Source organism: Macaca mulatta, chromosome 17 (assembly GCF_049350105.2).
Source record: "Macaca mulatta isolate MMU2019108-1 chromosome 17, T2T-MMU8v2.0, whole genome shotgun sequence".
Taxonomy (NCBI): domain Eukaryota; kingdom Metazoa; phylum Chordata; class Mammalia; order Primates; family Cercopithecidae; genus Macaca; species Macaca mulatta.
In genome coordinates this window covers 24554628-24576604 of record NC_133422.1, presented here as the reverse complement: position 1 = coordinate 24576604, position 21977 = coordinate 24554628, and the positions used below count along the sequence as shown (strand labels likewise).

At 38.6% G+C, this 21977-nt stretch overlaps 1 protein-coding gene across 1 annotated transcript in view; it reads right to left on the bottom strand.

The window, feature by feature from the left end:
• The window catches only part of GTF2F2 (general transcription factor IIF subunit 2), a 167715-nt gene that overhangs the window by 23166 nt on the left and 122572 nt on the right, over positions 1–21977 (bottom strand). Inside the window, 1 exon segment of the mRNA NM_001266711.2 lies at positions 7950–8049. Coding sequence (NP_001253640.1) covers positions 7950–8049 — 100 coding nt within the window.

Here is a 21977-nt window from a genome sequence, read left to right as displayed (position 1 = left end):
TTATTGGCTTGAGCCACCGCGCCTGGCCCCCCAACCTTTTTTTTTTTTGAGATGGGGTCTCACTCTAATGCCCAGGCTGGAGTGCAGTGGTGCAATCTAACCTCACCGCAGCCTCTGCCTCCCATGTTCAAGTGATCCTCCTGCCTCAGCCTCTTGAATAGCTGAGATTACAGGTGTGTGCAATCTGAGATTACCTGGCTAATTTTTGTATTTTTATTAGAGACAGGTTTCACCATGTTGGCCAGGTTGGTTTCAACAGTGACATGCCACCAGACCCAGCCAATTAAAAAATTTTTTTTGAAGAGCTAGGTCTGGCTATACTGCCCAGGCTGGTCTGAAACTCAAGGCTGGTCTCAAACTCAAGTGATCCACCCACCTCAGCCTCGGAAAGCGCTGGGATTACAGGCGTGAGCAACTACACCAGTCTATTCTTGACTAAAATGCAACCAAATGTTGAAAATCCTTTGTGGATGTGGTATATAGATGTTCAACCGTCATTACTGAAACTGTAATCACTGACTAAAATTATAAATGCCACCCACTACCAATTAAAATTTATAATACAGACATCTATAAATTTCTAGATTATTGTTTGCAGAAATACTTTGTTTTGTCAAGGCAGTCTTTGTAAAGGCTTTTAACTTTTGAAGTGAGCATGACAGCTGTGAATATCATGGTTCTGCATGTTAAATCCCTATGAGAGATTATTCCCCCTCCCCTCAACTAATGCTTCTATTTCTGCCTAGTGTGTCATTATCTCTTGGGAGGAAATTATTTCTTTAGAATTGGTCAGTCCTTTGTGTGCAAATTCAAACGGAAAAAGCATGTAGTATACTTATACTATATATTATAACAGGCAAATATTACTGAAAAGCCCTAATGATACAGTCCTACAAACATCCTTTTTATTCAGGAAAATTCAAATTTATGCATAGAACTTTAAAAGATTAACCACTCAAACCCCAAATCTTAGTTCCGCAGACTAACAGTCGGCTGCCACACTGAAGGAAATAGAGTATATATGCATGCAAATGAATTTCCTTTCTAGTTCCTGGGGCTTTACCTCAACTTACCAGTTTACTAGGTAAGCTTTTCTTTTTTCTCTCTTACCCATCTGAGCATAGTTAAGGTTTTCAAGTTCTTTCTGGCCAAGAGCTTTTACCAGAAATTAAAAAAAAAAAGAAAGAGAGAGAGAGAAAACTTATTTTTTCAAATTGTGGGGCAGAAATTCTAACAAAAATAAGAAAATATTAATTCCTTTTAAAAGTTCTAGGTTTGCTAGAAAGAGGTTTCCTCCCAAGTACCATCATTAAACACCCCACCCTAAACAGGAGATGGCAGAACTATAAAAAGTTCTCATCTCTTTGGATCAGTGGCTGTATACTAGAATTACCCAAGAAGTTTAAAAACTTAAGATGGCTGGCCTCCCCATTAGATTAACCAAATCAATTTCTGAGGGTATTTTTTTTTTTTCTTTTTTTTGAGATGGAGTTTCGCTCTTGTTGTCCAGGCTGGAGTGCAGAGGCGCGACCTTGGCTCACTGCAACCTCCGCCTCCTGGGTTCAAGCAATTCTCCTGCCTCAGCCTCCCAAGTAGCTGGGATTATAGGCATGTGCCACCATACCCGGCTAATTTTGTAGTTTTAGTAGACATGGGGTTTCACCAGGTTGGTCAGGCTGGTCTCGAACTTACGCCCTCAGGTAATCCACCTGCCTCGGCCTCCCTAATACTGGGATTACAGGCATGAGCCACTGCACCTGGCCTATTTTTCTGCTTTAAAAGCTTCCCAGGTGATTCTAGCATACAGCAACATTGAAAACAAATGTCTAGACAACAGAGGACATGATTCCTTATGAGAAGAGAAGGAATTCCTTATGAGAAAGGTTATAAGAGGCCATGGAATACATAAAAGAATGCTATGAAATTTACATAGGCTAGATACGATGTTCACAAAGTCAACCAGAACACACATACAGAGTCACCCTTACTTGGAATCAAAGTTGGAGGGAGTTGCAAAGAACCTTACGCATCAGCTGACTCTATACTTTGATTATACACCTCTGTGAGCAAAAAACTTAAAGCATGAACTACGTATATATCTCTTTATAAACTGGACAAATGTACCTACTATATTTATAAATAGACACTAGAAGCATACACAAGATAAAATATTTTCAGGGGATGAAAGAATGTACATAATTTTAAGAGTAAGTTTTGTCAAAACTACAAAATACCTTTACGTTTTGCTCTCAAAATATCATGATTTGTCTTCATGTTCTGTGTGCTTAGTTTTTAAATGCACTGCACACTGCGATAGCTTTGTATCAGCAATAGCTAATATAACAAGGTACAACACCCACAAAGGTCAAGGGTCACTTCGCCAGTTATTTTGCAACAAGTCTTCAGCTCTAGCCTTGGTGTTAAGGGCAGGGCGGCAGGAGATCTGCAGGCTACACTTCCAAGATTCCCTTGCTAGAGGGTTTCCAGCTGGGGTTCTGCCAATAGGAGAATGAAATTGGGAGGGAGGGAGATTTTTCTTCTCTTTTTTGTATTGCAGGAGCACCTCCGCAGCAGCTTCCTGATCTCTTCTCCCTTTTGCAACTTCAGCCCATCCATTTGATATTCATAAATCATTTGTAACCAGCTCCCTACATTACATTCTTTTCTGCTTGGAATATCTAGAGTTGTTTTTGATTCCACCATAGACACTAACTGAGTCATCATTAAAGACAGGGCATGACAAGCCATATTTAAAATGATACTGATAATTTCCTTTTTGGAAGGGCCAAGTTCTTTTCAGATCTGATTACGTCATCACTGTTTGTCACCTCAAAGATTGGCTGATAAACCATTTTTAGAAGCAAGAGAAGTTCAGTTTTTTCACTTTCTTGTTCACATGTTTGGTTTATTAGTATTATCTCTAATTGACAGTTTCTCTGCAGAAATCTTTTAAAGCCATTTGTTCATTTATTGAGACTGAGTTTAGTTAATAATAGATACTATAATCTGTAAACCTCTGAATTGAGCACCAATGCTAAAAAGCTAAAAGCAAATGAAAACATGAAGGCACAACGCTCAACCCCTCTGTCCTGTCCCATTTCCACTCTTCTGCTGAAAAATGACCGATTAGCACATGGGCTGCAAAAAGATGCCAGGGTCAATCTACATAGTATTTCTAAAGCTCAATTTCTTTCTTTTATAAGGTGCCAAACAAGATAAATATAAGTTATAATATAATAAATATGTTTTATAATAATATAAATAATTTTCCCCCTCACCCAGTGGGCCCTCTAGTAAAACCATTCTTTGACATCTCCATTTTTTCCCACTGTCTGTTTTCACTACTTCAAAGAATGGGGGAAATTTGATGTTCAAATGTTTATAAATGCAGGATTAAACAAATTCCCAAAGCCTCCCTATCTTGAGTATATTAAAGTGAAATGTCAATTTAAGAGGAGGATATAATCAGAAACTACAAGTTCTTTAAACACAGAATCCTTTTTACATGACTTTCTCACCTAGTTAATGTTACAAAATATTTACTGTGGAAAATGCTGACCTACATGAACTGATTCAAATTTCAGACACTTAATGAAGATTTAAGGTACAGGAAATGCCACTTAGGGAAAAAAACTGACATGTCATATCCTAGTAAGAAGATGGTTTTCAGGGGTGCGATTTCAATGGAGTATTCTAAGAGATAAAAATAATCATATAATTCTTTTTGGCTCAGTAGATGGTTTCTGAATGACAAGTATGACAGATACTATACCCAGATAGTCTGTGAACTAAAAAGATAAATCTGAATTTAATTCTTAGAATAGCTCCAAGAACAAAATTGGATATTTTCTCTACATATATACAGGTAAATTTACCTATGTGCCATAGGTGGGTGAAAAGCTGTGGATAAATGCAAGGTTTCTTTCTGACCAAACGTAGGAACATCGTTTTGCAAATACATATGCAATTTCCCAGTCCCTCTTTCACTTTTTTGTACAATTTTTAAAAATATTTTTATTCTGAAAATTGCATTCAAAGAAGCTCAACTGTTAAAATGAAACACTGAGCTTCATGTTTATATAGCTTTATCTGGCAAGACTTTCAAAACATTTCAACATTATATTGAGTTAAAATTTTTTATTAAAAGTCTTTATTATGTTTCCTCTAAATCATTCTTGCTGTGTTCACTTATGTTTCTCAATCTTTAAAAGTCAATGTCCTCTTCTAATAAATAACAAAAATGTTATATTCTTTCTATAGTTGGTATTACACTACAACACTGAATATGTTTTTTAAAGCTATGCAGGTGCCCATCCTGGTTTACTCCCAAAAAAATAGTGATTAAACATTCAAATGCAATGTGGTAGATTATAGTCAATCTCTGTATGTAAAAATCTTAAAGACTCATTACTATAATGACTTATTTTCACTATGACAACCTTAACAAAGGTTGATATCTTGAACTAAAATGTCACTTAATGTTAATTATCTTTATAGAGGGTGCTATAGCTTTATATAATAAGGAGTTCACAATGTAACATGTTTCTACTTACTTTATTCACCAGGGGTATGTATCTCAGGCACGAAGCAGATATTTAAAAAGTACTTGTTGTTTAAAGAAGGTAAGTCTTAGACAACGGTAGGGTACTATCACGGCTAGCTATTCTTCCCTGGCTTTCTTTCCTTTCCAATTTTCCCCTTCCCAACATAACTTTATTGCTTACCAACAATTCAGGCAATATGTGCTCACTGTGACAATTCCAACAATTGGAAAAGATTTTATAAAAAAGAAAATTAGGATAAAATCACTGTAGATCCTACCATCCAAAAATAATGACTTAAAATATTTAATCATTCCCCAGTTTGGGACATTTGTTTCCAATCTTTTCCTATCTTAAACAATAGAGAGAAACATTATTGTATTTATATTTGGGCACTGGTGTCACTATAATAAATTCCTAGACAAAACTGCTAGGTCAAAGGATATATCCTTTTATAGTGCATTTGACATAAACTACCAAACTTCCCTCTAGAAAGGTAATAACTCTTTATAGTCTATGAAAGTGTGGTCTTTCTTATACTCACTGTAATAAAAACATACACAAGAGTAGAAACCACAGAGAAGCCTGGCCCATAAAAGGACAAAAAAGCTGAGTCAGGAGCTACAGAAGCAGCACACCAATGAGGAAGAAAGGCAAAAACAACTAAGATCTATACTGTTTTACAAAATAGAACAGAATCTCTATTTGCATGTAGCTCCAGAAAACTGTATGTATTCCCATCCAAGAGTAGAAAAGACTAGAATGGAAGAGGACAAAGATGTGGACTTTTATCTATTTGTCTAAGTCAGAAAACAACAGAAAAATACCTCTTCTGGATCATCTGATACCTTACCTGTCCTTTAGTTTACTTTCCTCCTAAAGCATAACCAGAGGCTGTAAAATGGAAGCTTGGCTGGATGCAGCTGAACTTTTACCTGATTTGTTTAACTCACATAGTGTAGCAATTTCAAAATGTGAATGTATTTATACAGGTCATGTGGACTCCAGTTCACATAGTCTCTATTATTGACTTTCTTAAATGTCATTGTTCCATTCATTTAAGATATCTACTTAGCCCTAGTGGCATTGGCATTTGGTACTTTCATATAAAACAATCACTCAAATTTCATAAAGTAGTAGTTTGGTAGATACTATCCTGTGTCACTTAATAAATGTTGATACTAAAGGCTAGTCTTTTTTTTTTTTTTTTTTTTTGAGATGAAGTCTCACTCTTGTCCCCCAGGCTGGAGTGCAGTGGTGTGATCTCGGCTCACTGCAACCTCTGCCTCCTGGGTTCAGGCGATTCTCCTGCCTCAGCCTCCCGAGTGGCTGGAATTACAGGTGCCTGCCACTACTCTTGGCTAATTTTTGTCTTTTTAGTAGAGACGGAGTTTCACTATGTTGGCCAGGCTGGTCTTGAACTCCTGACCCTCAGGTGATTCGCCTGCCTCGGCCTCCCAAAGTGCTGGGATTACAGGTGTGAGCCACCGTCCCCCGCCAAGGCTAGTCTTAAAGAAAATTTTTTTCCTAAACTCAGTATCAAAGGTAATCTTAAACAACAAAGTGGGACATAAAATTCCAGCTGTTAATTGCTATTTGACTTAACTTGGGTATTTTATTTTCAGGAAACCATCACACTTACTACATTACAGATATTTCAAAACCCAAAACCCTTAGCCCTTTTAGCAACTGCTAATCAGCAGCAGCAACATACACAGTGGTTAACAGTATGGCTCCTAAGCTAGACTGCCTGAGTTCAACACCTGGACTGATCAATTACTGGCTGTGCCACCTCAAGTAAATCAGTCTCTCTGCCTGTTACCTTATCTGTTGTAGTTTCTTCATAGGGTTGGAATGAAGATTAAATGTGATCACTTATGAAGCACTCAGACCAATACCTGGCACAAAGTATACATAATATGTATGCAACAAATGTGTAATTGTATAATATATATAGTATATATAAGATACACAACAATAAAAAATGTCTTGAAATATAAATATACAATACTTTCCCCTTATTGGCAGGAGATACGTTGCAAGACACCTCCCTTCCCCACTTGATGCCTGAAATTGCAGATAGTACCAAACTCTATATATTATGTTTTTTTCTATACATACATATCCATGATAAAGTTTAATTTATAAATTAGGCACAGTAAGAGATTAACAAAAATAACCCATAATAAAATAGAATAGCAATAACCATATACTGTAGTAACAGTCTGTGAATGTGGTCTCTCTCTCTCACTCTCTCAAAATATCTTGGTGTTCTGTACTCACTCTCCTTCTTTCTTTTCATCATGTGTCGATCAATCTGTTAACCAAGAGGGTTACTAAGTGACTAATGGGTGGGTAGCATATACAATGTGGATATACTGGACAAAGGAATGACTCACATCATGGATGGGATGGAGCAAGATGGTGCTAGTTTTCATCATACTACTCAGAAGGTTGCACAATTTACAACTTATGAATTGCTTATATCTGGAATTTTCCTTTTTTTTTTTTTTTTTTGAGACGGAGTCTTGCTCTGTCACCCAGGCTGGAGTGCAGTGGCCGGATCTCAGCTCACTGCAAGCTTCGCCTCCCGGGTTCACGCCATTCTCCTGCCTCAGCCTCCCAAGTAGCTGGGACTACAGGCGCCCGCCACCTCGCCCGGCTAGTTTTTTGTATTTTTTAGTAGAGACGGTGTTTCACCGTGTTAGCCAGGATGGTCTCGATCTCCTGACCTCGTGATCCGCCCGTCTCGGCCTCCCAAAGTGCTGGGATTACAGGCTTGAGCCACCGCACCCGGCCTGGAATTTTCCATTCAAAATTTTTGACTATAGTTGACTGTGGGTCACTGAATCTGCATTAAGTGAAACTGTGGATAAGGGAGTACTACTGTACAGATAGTCCTCACTTCGCATGGTGGTATGAGACCATTAAAATGCCTGTGAAAGCTGAAACCAGGCAAAGTGATCTTAATAATCGAGGAGAAAAATTACCACTGTTCCATGACCTTTAAAAATTTTTGTTAACACATTAAAAACTTTCCTATGGTTCATCACAAAGGTATAGAATAATTTTTAAAAATAGTAAAACTAATATTTATTTAGTACATTGTAATTTAAAACATTAGCAACATTGAGAATTGAAGTGTTTTATTTCTTTGTAAAAACTTATCAAGGGCAGTTTGGACAGTGGTCGCCTTCTCTTTGCCATTATATAACTTGCAATGTAGAGTGAATATCTTTTCTATACTTTTAGCAGTTACATTCCTTACTAAGTCCAGATCAGATACTGTATTTTGAGCACCTGATGGCAAGGTGCATAAATGCTCAGGTTCTTTGAAAACCTAAGACTCTATGATACAGAAAAGAACGAAGATATAAAAGAATGAAGAGAGACAAGCAGAAGGCTTACATTGTATTGATGATTAGCAACAGGTTTGTAATTGGTTGTTACAACTTTTTCCAGCTGTTGTGATAGCCTCACAGGTTTGGAAGACTCTTCTATTTGCAATCTGAAAAATAATATAAGGCATTATTAACACTCTTGTTTAGCAGAGTGAAATATGAAGAGTTATTATTTCTATAATTCTTCTTATTCAATGACAACTAATATATAAAAAGGTAACCTCAGAGGATATACTAGCATTAATACTTTAAAAATGCACTGAATATATGTGACTATAATGTAGAAACCAGTACCTAAGCTAAACATACAAACTATTACAATGCCAGAATGTACTTTTCACCTGCTTATTATATAGGCAAATCTTTTTTTTTTTTTTTTTTTTTTTTTGAGACGGAGTCTCGCTCTGTCGCCCAGGCTGGAGTGCAGTGGCCGGATCTCAGCTCACTGGAAGCTCCGCCTCCCAGGTTTACGCCATTCTCCTGCCTCAGCCTCCCAAGTAGCTGGGACTATAGGCGCCCGCCACCTCGCCCAGCTAGTTTTTTGTAATTTTTAGTAGAGACGGGGTTTCACCGGGTTAGCCAGGATGGTCTCGATCTCCTGACCCTGTGATCTGCCCGCCTCGGCCTCCCAAAGTGCTGGGATTACAGGCTTGAGCCACCGCGCCCAGCCTATATAGGCAAATCTTAACCACTAAAACCAAGAAGCTTATCAGCCTCAAATTTCTGGGGGAAAAAGATCTTCATGTAAAAATAAATCATCTTAAATTACATAGTATAAAATCAATCAAGTTATTAATTCAAAATGTCTACTCAGCTGATAAAAGATAAAAGCAAATAAAAAGAGAATATATCAACACTCAAGGTTTACTGAACAGCACAGATAGAGAACATTTTTATCATCACAGAAACATCTACTAGACAGCACTGCTCTAGAACTGCTGCAGGACACCATCTAAATGGATCCTGTCTCTACAAAAAATTAAGAAAAAAAACAATTAGCCAGGCACAGTGCCTGTAGTCCTAGCTACTCAGGAGGCTGAGGTGGTAGGATCACTTGAGCCTGGGAGGTCGAGGCCACAGTGAGCTGTGATTGTGTCACTGCACTCCAGCCTGGGCAACAGAGTGAGACCATAACTCAGGAAATAAAATATAACTCAAAACACTGCTTTTGAAAATATATGCCACCATATATAGTATATTATAAAACATAGTAGTTGACTAGTACATGTATATTTAAGTAGCAATCTTAGGATATTTTGTTTTATGTTAAGTATAGAAAGACTCATAATCATTTACTTATTTAGAAAATTAATTCACTTCATATATCAGCACAGTAAATTTAAAAAACTGTTTTAAGGAAGGAAAAGTACAGCTTTCTAAGCCAACTACTTTTAATGATGCAAAAGTTATCACTGTACCTTTTAAACTCATCAGCAAGATATCAAAATACAAGATTGTAATATATTTAAGAAAACTGCATAACATATCTAGTTAAATTATAATTGAAGGGTAAGTGTAAAACATAAGCATTTTTGGACAAAAGCTTATGTTTATTATTTATAGATCCTTATTGAGAAACTACTCAAGAATTTATTTCAGTAAGAAGGAAAATGAATCCAACAGGAACCAGTGAGATGCAATGGTTACAGCAAAAAAAAATTGAAAACCATGTTAGAAAATTGCCTTTAATTTAAAAAAAAAAAAAGGCAGTTTTTTTTTTTTTTTTTTTTAAATGGTGAAACTAACATGAAAGATGAGAAGGAAGAGATCAGACTGGATGCATTTTAAGTTTGTTTTCTAAATGTTCTGCAATAAGTATCTATTACTTTTATAACCCGAAGAAGTACACTTTCTTAAAAAGAGAAGAAATACTATAATTTCTTGGATGGTTCATTTGAAAACCACAAAAATGCTGGCTATTAAAAAATAACACGAGTTTAACACTATGTATTATTTTATTTGAATGGGGCTTTAAATTCTTTGGATCAATAAAACAGAAACTAAAAACATTTCCATTTTAAATTCCTTCAAAAGCAGAATTAAGTATAAAAGGTGCTTGCTTATATAACGTTCCTATTATTTAATTCCTTGGATGAAGATAATTCTGTATTTACTTCTGCTTATTTTCAGGTATATACTATCAAACTGCTGAGAAGATATAAGATATCTACCAACTGCCTTTTCAATTTGAAATCTAAAAATGTCATAGGTTTTGTTTTTACCATGATCCCCAAATTCAGTATACTCATTTCTGTATGGAAATATAAATATTTAAATTATTCCAGTTATTTATAAATCCGTACTTATCCTTTAAATACATAAGATGGCTTACTTTATAAAGTACAAAAAGTTCTCTGGAAGTGTCTTTAGAAACTTACTGGATATGTAACCATAAATAATACTTACAATTATACTTTGTTTTTCATGTGCCACATCGAGTTTCTATGGACATGGATTCAAGTTTCTTGCTAAGACTGAGAAATCAACTAGCTAGAGTCTAGAAGGGAGATGTGCGACCCAAGGATGGATTTAGATTTATGATTCTTCGATGGCCTCTTACTATTCTCAGGGTGCAGCACAAGTTCCTTCCTAGGACTTTAAGACTCTCTGGGATCTAGTCCCCGCGTATCTTTCCAGTTCTCCCTACCATTATCCTGTACCTGCCTCTGGCTGCAGCTGTGCCACAGCCAGACTCTGGAAGGAGCCTCTTGCTGTCAATCATCCAGCAAGTGTTTACTGGGTACCCACTTCTGCCAGGCGCTGGGTTAGAGGTTGGAGACACAGCAGTAAAGACTTGCTCTAGTGGAAGACAAGCATTTAATACTATAATTAACTGCAGCACTGAAGATGAACAAGGGTGATGGAGGGATGGCAGGACAACTGACTGCATACTGATAACAAGAAAATACTAATCCCAATGTGTGCATTTTGAGGGTAAACTGGAGCAGAGCTGCTCATGCTTATAAGAGGTAAGGCGGGCTGGGCGTGGTGGCTCACACCTGTAATTTGGGAGGTGGAGGCAGGCAGATTACTTGAGGTCAGGAGTTCAAGACCAGCCTGGGCAACACAGTGAAACCCCGTCTCTATTAATAATACAAAAATGAGCTGGACATGGTGGTGCATGCCGGTAATCCCAGCTAGTCAGGAGGCTGAGGCATTAGAATCGCTTGAACCCAGAAGGCGGAGGTTGCAGTGAGCCAACATCGTGCCACTGCACTCCAGCCTGGGCGACACTAGAGTGAGACTCTGTCTCAAAAAAAGAAAAACAAAAAAGAAGAGATAAGACAAAAAGATTAGGTGGAAATGATTCCTCCGAGGAAAGTTATGTCAAAGCTTCTAAGAGATAACCCTTCAGAGAGAGAAAAATGATTGAAGACAGATACAGGAATGTTTACAAAGCGTCAGGACGGCTAAATGTGTTAACTTTGTGGGGGGTGGAAGTGGTGGGAAACACAGCTAAGTGTCAGTCTGTTTCTGAACATACCTGTGTCCTAATCTTAGCCCCATCTCCCTCTAATGCAATCAGCTCTCAGGGGTCTGGCCTCTCTAACTGGTAATCTGTTATGTTGCCACTAAATTATCTTCCCTGTTTCAGTCATCTCCACGATTTGATCTTATGAGACATTCAAGGAAGGAGGCATGCACTAGCTCCTTCCTTCCATATTAAATGATTGTTCCCATTACTTCACAATTTGAAATTTCCTCAGGGTTTCAGTTTGTTTAGTGAAGTGCTTCTTTATAAACGGTAGCTTATTCTGGTCACACTCTCACACTTGAATTTATTTGTAGCCACTGCATCCAGACTCAGGTTTATGTAGCATACTTTCAATTTTAATTCAACAATTCTAAAAGCCAATTTCATCACTCATACAGTATCATGTAGTTTTTATCCTCAAAGCATTTAACCTTTTACATAAAGGAAAAGACTGATTTTTTTAAAAAAAACAACTCATTTAAAAAATTTAACTGTTCTATTATACATTTAAAAGGAAACCACAAGGGTTTTAATTAAAAGAGGACATCTTATGATTCAAAACTAAAAAGGTTAATGCATGAACTGAAAATATAATAAAGTACTAAATCTTAAAGTACTTTAACTCACTTTGAATCATTTAAAATAATTTAGCAGGGGTCTTTACTTAACACTAAATAATTCATTTAACACTAGCTCATTAAGTGTCAAGAACAATTGGCAACTCCATATCATCACTGAACAGTATACTAAATTAAACATTACCGACCTCAATATGCTTTCAAAGTCAAGGTAAGGTTTATCTAGGTTTGTACAAAATAATATAATTTGGAAATACGTGGTTTGCAAAACAGAACAACAAACTACATAGAGAGGTATTAGTCTGACCTGGGAGCGAGCTAAAAGGCTACCTTGACCATTTTAAAAAATGAGTCTCCACTTTTTCAGAAAATTTAAAAATACATTGTTGTTTTCAAGGAACAGAAATAGAAAAATAATGGCCGATCACTTAGATACAGCCAGGCTACGTTTTACTTTATTTTGTAAACCATAAAAAAAATACTTGGTGCTGGCTGGGAGTGATGGTTCACGCCTGTAATCCTAGCACTTTAGGAGGCAGAGACAGGCAGATCGCCTGAGGTCAGGAGTTCAAGACCAGCCTGGCCAACATGGTGAAACCCAGTCTCTCCCAAAAATACAAAAAAATGAGCTGGGCGTGGTGGCAGGTGCCTGTAATCCCAGCAACTCAGGAGACTGAGGCAAGAGAATCACTTGAACCCAGGAGGCAGAGGTTGCAGTGAGCCGAGATCGTGCCACTGCACTCCAGCCTGGGCGACAAGAGCAAAATTCTGTCTCAAAAAAACAAAAAACAAAAAACAAAAAAAACTTGGTGCAAATTCAGAATATAAATACATATATTCTTCAAATGCCAGGACTAACCATGTCTTCTGGTATTCCCCACAGACATAGAGAAAGTGCTTGGAAACATACAGTACATTTATAAAATAATTGCTATGCTAGTCATAAATCATGCATATCTATTTGTCACAAAGCAAGACTATTATCAAGTAACAAATTTAGTCAAGCTTGAACTAGAATTCATTCTAATGAAATAAAACTCCATTTATTTAAAAAAATCAGGCCTGGCACAGTGGCTCACGTCTGTAATCCCAGCACTTTGGGAGGCTGAGGTGGGTGGATCACGAGGTCAGAAGTTCGAGACCAGCCTGGCCAACATGATGAAACCCCGTCTCCATTACAAATACAAAAATTAGCTGGGTGTGGTGGTGCATGCCTGTAATCACAGCTACTCGGGAGGCTGAGGCAGGAGAATCGCTTGAACCCAGGAGGAGGAGGTTGTGGTGAGCTGAGATCTCGCCAGTGCACTCATGCCTGAGCAACGGAGCGAGACTCCATCTCAAAAACAGACAACAACAACAACAAAAACTGCAATTTTAATTTTAGGGAACTTTAGAATGGTATTCTTGGAAATTCAAGTTGGTGAAGTATGAAAGTAGTCCCTAAATTATTTGCCTGAGTTATAACATCAAAAACACTAAAATACTTGGGAAAAAATAAAATACAGGATACAGGTGGCCGGGCGCGGTGGCTCATGCCTGTAATCCCAGCACTTTGGGAAGCTGAGGCAGGTGGATCACGAGGTCAGGAGATCAAGACCATCCTAGCTAACATGGTGAAACCCCATCTCCACTAAAAATACAAAAAATTAGCTCGGTGTGGTGGTGGGCACCTGTAGCTCCAGCTACTTGGGAGGCTTAGGCAGGAGAATTGCTTGAAGCCAGGAGGCGGAGATTGCAGTGAGCTGAGATCACACCACTGCACTTCAGCCTGGGTGACAGAGACTCCATCTCAAAAACAAAACAAACCAACAAAAAAGCCAGGTATCTGTCTAACAGAATAGCTTATATTCAGGAAGCTTAATTTAATTTGAGATAGGGTCTCTCTCTGTCGCCCAGGCTGGAGTGCAGTGGCGTGATACCAGCTTACCACAGCCTCTGCCTCCCAGGTTAAAGCAATTCTTGGGATTACAGGCATGCACCACCACACCTGTTTTTTGTTTGTTTGTTTGTTTTGTATTTTTAGTAGAGACAGGGTTTCGCCATGTTCGTCAGGCTGGTCTCGAACTCCTGTCCTCAAGTGATCTGCCCGCCTTAGCCTCCCAAAGAGCTAGGATTACCAGTGTGAGTCACCGTGCCCAGCCAAGAAGGAAAGGGGGGATGAGGCATAAAAGCTTATACATTGGGTACAGTGTACACTATTTGGGTGATGGGTGCATCAGAATCTCACAAAGCACCACTAAGGAAATTACTCATGTAACCAAACACCACCTGTTCCTCAAAAACCTACTAAAAATTAAAAACAAAATTTTTTTTAAAAAAAGAATAACTGGGCTCAGATTTCTGGCCTCAGCAACTATAACTTAAGCAGGGTAGACAGACTACATCACTGTAAAACTGTTTCCTATGGGACTCACCATATTTTACTAGAAAATTTGTAAATTACATGCTCCATTTTCAGATGTAGAAAAACTATTCCAGTTGAAAATAAGAGAAGAAAAACTACCACCTTCTATTTTGAATTCTTAATGTTTTACATAAAGATATCAGTTTCTCTTTCCGCCTCACACTTACATTAAAATAGATGCAAACATCTGATGTACAAAGCTTCAAGAGTAACTCTTTTCTCCGGACAAGAAATACAGTGGCTCATGCCTGTAATCCCAGCATTTTGGGAGGCCGAATCACTTGAGGTCAGGAGCTCAAGACCAGCCTGGCCAACATGATGAAACTCCGTCTCTACTAAAAATACAAAAAATTAGCCAGGCATGGTGGCTCACATCTGTAATCCCAGCTACTCGGGAGGCCGAGGCAGGAGAATCGCTTGAACCCAGGAGGCAGAGGTTGAAGTGAGACAAGATTGCGCCTCTGCACTCTAGCCTGGGCAACAGAGTGAGACTCTGTCTCAAAAAAAGAGACAGAAATAATGACTAACAATGACTATCATTGTATAACCTTGGTTATATAAAATTAAATAGCTTTGTTACTACTATAAGGAAACAGTCAAGATCAACTTTTTGAATTACTAGTCTTTCTATTATTACTATCTAAAGAATAAGTTTTAACTCATATTTTTTTCCCATCAAAAAAATAAAGCTCAAGGGCTACCTAGCATAGAAATAGAACACGAATAAAATGACAACTGTAACAAAAATAAGACATATAAAGAATACTTACTGTGTGCTGGAAACTGTGGTAAGAACTTTTCCTATATCATCTCAATATCATTTTTTCCTCATAGTAAGCAAAAACAAAACAAAATCGGATTTTTCTCTTTTCAATCTAGGGTTCATGCAATTAATCCTAACTCTATATGGTCCCAAAAAGGCCGTGTAACAGAATAAAATCTCGAATTAAAATCTCATGGAACCTGTAGTCCCAGCTACTCGGGAGGCTGAGGCAGCAGAATGGCGTAAACCCGGGAGGCGGAGCTTGCAGTGAGCTGAGATCTGGCCACTGCACTCCAGCCTGGGCGACAGAGCCAGACCCCATCTCAAAAAAAAAAAAAAAAAAAAAAAAAATCTCATGGAACTTAGTTCAAAGTAATTTCTCCTTGACAGTCATCAGCCTTCCTACAACTAACACAATTCTATACACACACACAGAAAGAGCACATTCTCCTTTACAACACTGAAAAAAAGATTCCTAGTAAGTGAAGTCATTGGGACATAACCATGGTTATAATTACCCTTGTCAAAATTACAGTTGGGCCACTGTACCTGCACATTGGGCACTTGCAGATTCAACAAACTGTGGATAGAAAATATTTGTTAAAAAAAACCAAGAAACTGGCTGGGCACAGTGGCTCACGCCTATAATCCCAGCACTTTGGGAGGCCAAGGCTGGCGGATCACTTGAGGTCAGGAGTCTGAGACCAGCCTGGCCAACATGGTGAAACTGTGTCTCTATTAAAAATACAAAAATTAGGCAGGTGTGTTGGCAGCTGCGTGTAATCCCAGCTACTCAGGAGGCTGAGGCAGGAGAATCGTTTGAAGCCAGGAGGTGGAGGCTGTGTAACTGCACTCCAGCCTGGGTGACAAAGCAAGACTCCGTCTCAAAAAACAAACAAAACCCCCCAAAAACAACAATAAAACAAAATGAATTAAAAAAAAAAAAACAACAGTATAACCACTACTTACACAGCATTTACATTGTGTTAGGTATTGTAAGTAATCAAGAGATGATTTAACATATCGGTCCCAACCTTTATGGCACCAGGGACTGGTTTTGTGGAAGACAATTTTTCCACCGACAGTGTGGAGGGTGTGGCAGATGGTTTTGGGATGAAACTGTTCCATTCCAGATCATCAGACATTAGTTAGATTCCTTCCCATAAGGAGCATGCAACCTAGATCTCTCGCATGTGCAGTTTACAGAAGGGCTCATGCTCCTTTGAGAATCTAATGCCACTGCTGATCAGAAAAGAGCTGGAGCTCAGGCAGTAATGCTCGCTTGCCCCTGCTCACTCCTCCTGTGTGGCCTGGTTCCTAACAGGCATGGACCAGTATACAGCCCAGGCGTTGGGGACCCCTGATTTAAAGTACACAGAAGGATGCAGGTAGGTTATATGCAAATACAACATGATTTTATATAAGGGACTTGAGCATCCGAGAATTTTGGTATCTGAGGGTGTCCTGGAATCAATCCCCTGGGGATACCAAGAAACAACTGTACTTCATTCTTACATTTTGTGAAAAGTTAGGTACTATACTGAGAATTTAATTTGCAAATTATTTTGTATATTCTGAAAACATAAAATCCACGTAATAAAAATAATAGTAGCATATACATCCTCCAAATATTTTATAGGACGAACACTGGTAAGACCTAACTACATGAAAAAAGGCCAAACTCTCAACCTAAACTGCTGGCAGATTTGGAAGAGAAATCTGTAAGTTTCAGCCAATAAATCTTTCATTTATCTCATTTGTAAGTACAGCATTTCTCATATAATAGCAACTCCATAAATATTCTTTAAGCAAATGGATAAATGACACCTTTGTTAGACAATTAGATCACAAAGAAAAAGGCCGAGTCCCATATTAACAAATACCATAATTCTGCCTAATTTTATACATGTGGACTATTTTCATATCTAAGCAAAAGCCCTAATACTGCCTTGCTAATTTCATTATCAACGGAATTAAACAACTACAAAAACCCTAAACAACAAATGTTTCCACCAGCAACTGTCAATGTAAAAGTCATTTAAAAACATAAATATATCACTTCAGCATTCATCTATCTTTTGTGCATCTGATTGCAATTCGTTATTTTTTAAAGGATAGGTTCTACAAAAGAAAGTGTATTTTCTAAACATATGTATTTCATTTTTGAAAGGGGGAGATGGAGGCTGATATTTGCAGGGTGAAGGAAGAAAAAAGTTTTCATGGCAAGAAGCAGGAAGAGCAGTAGAGTGCTGAGACTGCCCTGGAGTGAGAGCAAACACACTTGGCCCAAAGTCAGTTTAAAAAAAAAAAAAAGTAGTTCCAGCAGAAGGCGCAGCTTGGAAGAAGGCAGACAGAAGGCGGGGAGAAAGGCCAGGTGAAGTAATAGGGTGAGGGCTAAGCTGATTTACGAATATGAAAAAGTTATGAAGAAGCCTAGTTTTAAAACAGCACCTTTATAGGAAGTTTCAATATTCCGGCAGTAAGCTGTTTTTCAGAGGACTGCAATAGTAAGTATACATCAATCTATTAGAATGTGAATCTAAGTGGCAATGAGGAAATTTTAGGGCTTTGAATTAACAAGTAAATGTATTATATCCTTATCTGGCAGGGCTACTGAAGGGATTGCAGATAGTAAATATTAAATGACTTGGGCAAGCATCTCTGGAAATATTTATTAATTATCTGTAAGCTTCATGAAAACAGGGACCATGATCATATGCCTAGGGCCCAAAACAGGCATGTAAAACCCAGTGTGTTGAATAAACAAATAAGGGGGAAAAAAGAAAAGTCTCAGGCTCCATTTCATTAGAGAGGGTTATTTGGTTTTCAAATCATAAGGCTTACAGTAATATACGTTAACATTTAGATTCAGCATTTAAGAGAATACACATAAAATGCATTAAGGCTTGCTTTTCACTCTGTAGGAAATAGCCAGTAAAGGAAAATACTCCATTGTTGACTTGAACTGTCCAATATGGTAGCCGCTAGCCGTATGTGTCTATTTAAATTAATTAAAAATATAAAAAATTAAGAATTCACCTCCTCAAGGACACTAGCCACCTTTCAAGTGCTTAATTGTCACATGTAGCTAGTGGCTATCATACTGGACAACAAAAATACAATACACTTCTACCACTGCAGAAAGTCTATTGGATGGTGTAAGAGAATCACAAACTCAAATGTCTACAGGGGCCTGTCCAGTGCAGTAGGATGTAAGAGAGAGAGGTTGGGGCTAGAGCAAACCAGAAAATAGAGAATATGCTCCACCCCAGGTGGGTAGCAAGTCCTCAGCTCTAGCTGGTTATCACTCTGTAGGAATGTAGGCACAGTATTTATTATCAGATCTTCTAATTATTTAAGAATGCAGATATATATATATATTATATTTATTTACATTTTTTAAGGCAGGGTCTCGTTCTGTTGCCCAGGTTGGAGAGTGCAGTGGTCTGTGGTACGATCACGGCACACTGCAGCCTCAACCTCCTGTGCTCATTTGATCCTCCTGCCCCAGCTGCCCTAGTGGCTGGGACAAAAGGTGCATGCCACCACGCCCGACTAATTTTTGTAATTTTTTCTTTTTGTAATAGCAGGGTTTTGCCATGTTGCCCAGGCTGGTCTCAAACTCCTGAGCTCAAGTGATCCGCCCACCTGGGTCTCCCAAAGTGCTGGGATTACAGGCATGAGTCGCCATACTCAGTCAAGAATTTACAATTTTCTTTCCTTTTTTTGAGAGGGAGTTTCCCTCTTGTCACCCAGGCTGGAGTACAATGGCATGATCTCAGCTCCCTGCAACCTCTGCATCCCAGGTTCAAGCGATTCTCCTGCCTCGGCCTCCCGAGTAGCTGGGATTACAGGCACCCACCACCATGGCCAACTAATTTTTGTATTTTTGGTAGAGACAGGGTTTTGCCATGTTGGCCAGGCTGGTCTTGAACTCCTGACCTCAGGTGATCCAACCACCTTTGCCTCCCAAAGTGCTGGGAATACAGGTGTGAGCCACTCTGCCCGGTCGGTAATTATAATTTTCTGTGAAATCATTTAACAAACATTGCTAACTAATTCAATTTTTTAAATGAGCAATTCTCCCATACCAAACCAAACCAACAGAAAACCCTTTCAAAGCCAAAAAACATACACCAGCTATACCAGGTCACTAGTTGGCTGTTCTGATCTATATATATCTATATTCCAGGGGTTTTTCACTTTAAACAAAGCAGCAGCAAAGAGTTATTACTAGAAGCAGCAAAGTCATGACACAAGTGGGAAATAACCACTGGCATCAAGACTACAGTCATTGAAAGGAACAGCAATTCCCTTCCCCTCCATCCCCGTGCTCCCATCCTAAGGTGAATCCATGAGTTGGCTGATGGGCTCTCCTAGATTGTTCTTAGGAGAGTGCATGGCAGTTGGTGTTCAGGCTAAGAATTAAAAAAACAAAACAAAACCCTCTACATAATACAGAAATTGGATCATTTTTGGCATATAAAACCAGCATCTTCATAGGATTCAACCTAATAGCTTCCTCTTAGTGAAAGACTTAATACTGACTTGAATTCTTCTACATGAGAATATAATTCAAATACCTAACTAAGTCCCAGCAGAACTGTGACATGCCCATGACCATAAAGCTTGTAAGGGGCAGAGCGGGGGGAAAAATTCAAAGTCCTTGTTCTGTGTTCATCACCTGCATCATAATTGCATCTTAGATATAATGAAGCAATGCAGCCATCTTTTTAAGCTTATTAACTATATACTATCCCAATTTAAAATATTTATAGCTATTTAAGAAAATATATAATGTCCACACTATGTCCATTACATGCCATAAAAACATGGCAGCTTACAGTTTTGGGTAATTTCTTATACATCTGATTCAAATACGTTCCGAAGGGGCCTATGCCCAGTGAGGGAATGATGAGTCACACTGGACTTTGTTTTCTCCAAGATTTCTGTTAGAAACAACAAGCATCCACAAGTTTTTGGTATGTGTTGAGTAAGGTCAAACAGATGACAGACTAATGGAGTCTTCTTGTTCGTGTCTTGTTTTTATTTTTTAAAATTACTGCCTAACTTCTGTTTTTCAAAGAAACACTGTACGACTGTCAATCCACTGCCTAACTTTCACTTCTCTAGAAGAGTATATCACCAGTATTCCAGAGTCACGATATTACCTCTGTTAGCTAGACAATACAAGATCTCCACTAAACAGTCCAAAATATAAGCATCTTACCTTATGATCAGAACATTTCGACTATCTTACCTAGCTTCCTTATCTCTTAGATTCTTTCCTTTTGAAATATCTGTATCTGGAACTTGAAGATATGTTCAGGGGATACTTTTACCTTAAGCAGTGGCATTACTTCTAAGTCACCAGCACTCTGATTGCAAACAAGCACACAGATGCCCAAACTGGGGAGGGGCCGGGGAGGCAGACAGCTCACCTAACAACTGCTTCTCATGAATCTGTGAGCAACAGGACACCTAAGACTGCACTGCCCGGAGATTTTGTCCAAATAATTATATATTTTGGTTACTTTCAATTTATTCACTGCAATATATTTTTTTCTTTTTCTTCACCCCCCGCTTTTTTTTTTTGAGACAGAATTTCACTCTTGTTGCCCAGACTGGAATGCAATGGCGCGATCTCGGCTCACCACAACCTGTGCCTCCCAGATTCAAGCAATTCTCCCGCCTCAGCCTCCCAAGTAGCTGGGACTAGAGGCGTGCACCACCACCCCCGGCTAATTTTGTATTTTTAGTAGAGACGGGGTTTCTCCATGTTGATCAGGCTAGTCTCGAACTCCCAACCTCAGGTGATCCGCCCGCCTCGGCCTCCCAAAGTGCTGGGATTACAGGCGTAAGCCACCGCGCCTGACTATTTTTTTTTCTTTACTTCAAGTCAGGCATGAATTATCATGCTACTTAATGAAAGCAAACTGCTTTTCATCTTGGAAAGTTCAGATTCCAAAATAAATGTGTGTGTGACAGGGAAGAGGAATAAGGGAGTGGGAAGACGGAGGGGAGGCAGAAGGGACAGCATGTGATGGAAGAAACTCTTTACTGCTAATGCTTTTCCTGTTAAGTAGGCACTCTAGACACTATTTTAGTACAGGCATAAAGCAGAAATATATGAGGGGAAAAAACGCTGAGCTGATCAGGGACCATTTATTACTCCTCAATACATGACCAAGTGGCTATTCTTTCCATGATAGAAATAAAATCACCTTAAACTCCAACGGATGATAAATGAGAAAATACTTGAGTTTTATTCTTTAAAAACTTTTCAGGCCAGGCGCAGTTTGGGAGGCCGAGGTGGGAGGATGACCTGAGGTTGGGAGTTTAAGACCAGGCTGGCCAACATGGTGAAACCTTGTCTCTACTAAATACACAAAAAATTAGTCAAGTGCAGTGGCGCGCACCTGTAATCCCAGCTACTCTGGAGGCTGAGGCAGGAGAATGGCTTGTACCTGGGAAGCGGAGGCTGCAGTGAGCTGAGATCACGCCACTGCACTCCAGCCTGAGCTACAGAGTGAGATCAACTCAAAAACAAACAAACAAAAACCTTTTCAAACTCTAACTCCAAATAAAGTGCCTAAATAATTTGATATGGCTCCCAGGAGTGGGGATGAAAGCTTTTCTATCAGAAGAACCAGTAATACTTATAACTCAATATTAAAGAGAGTAAAAATGAAGTATCTTTTGTTTTCAGATCCATGCCAGTAATTTTGCATTAAAAATTAGAGACTAAAGCAAATTTATGGCATACAAAATAGCCTTAAATAATACTTGGAGTAAAAGAATGTACCATGGTATGG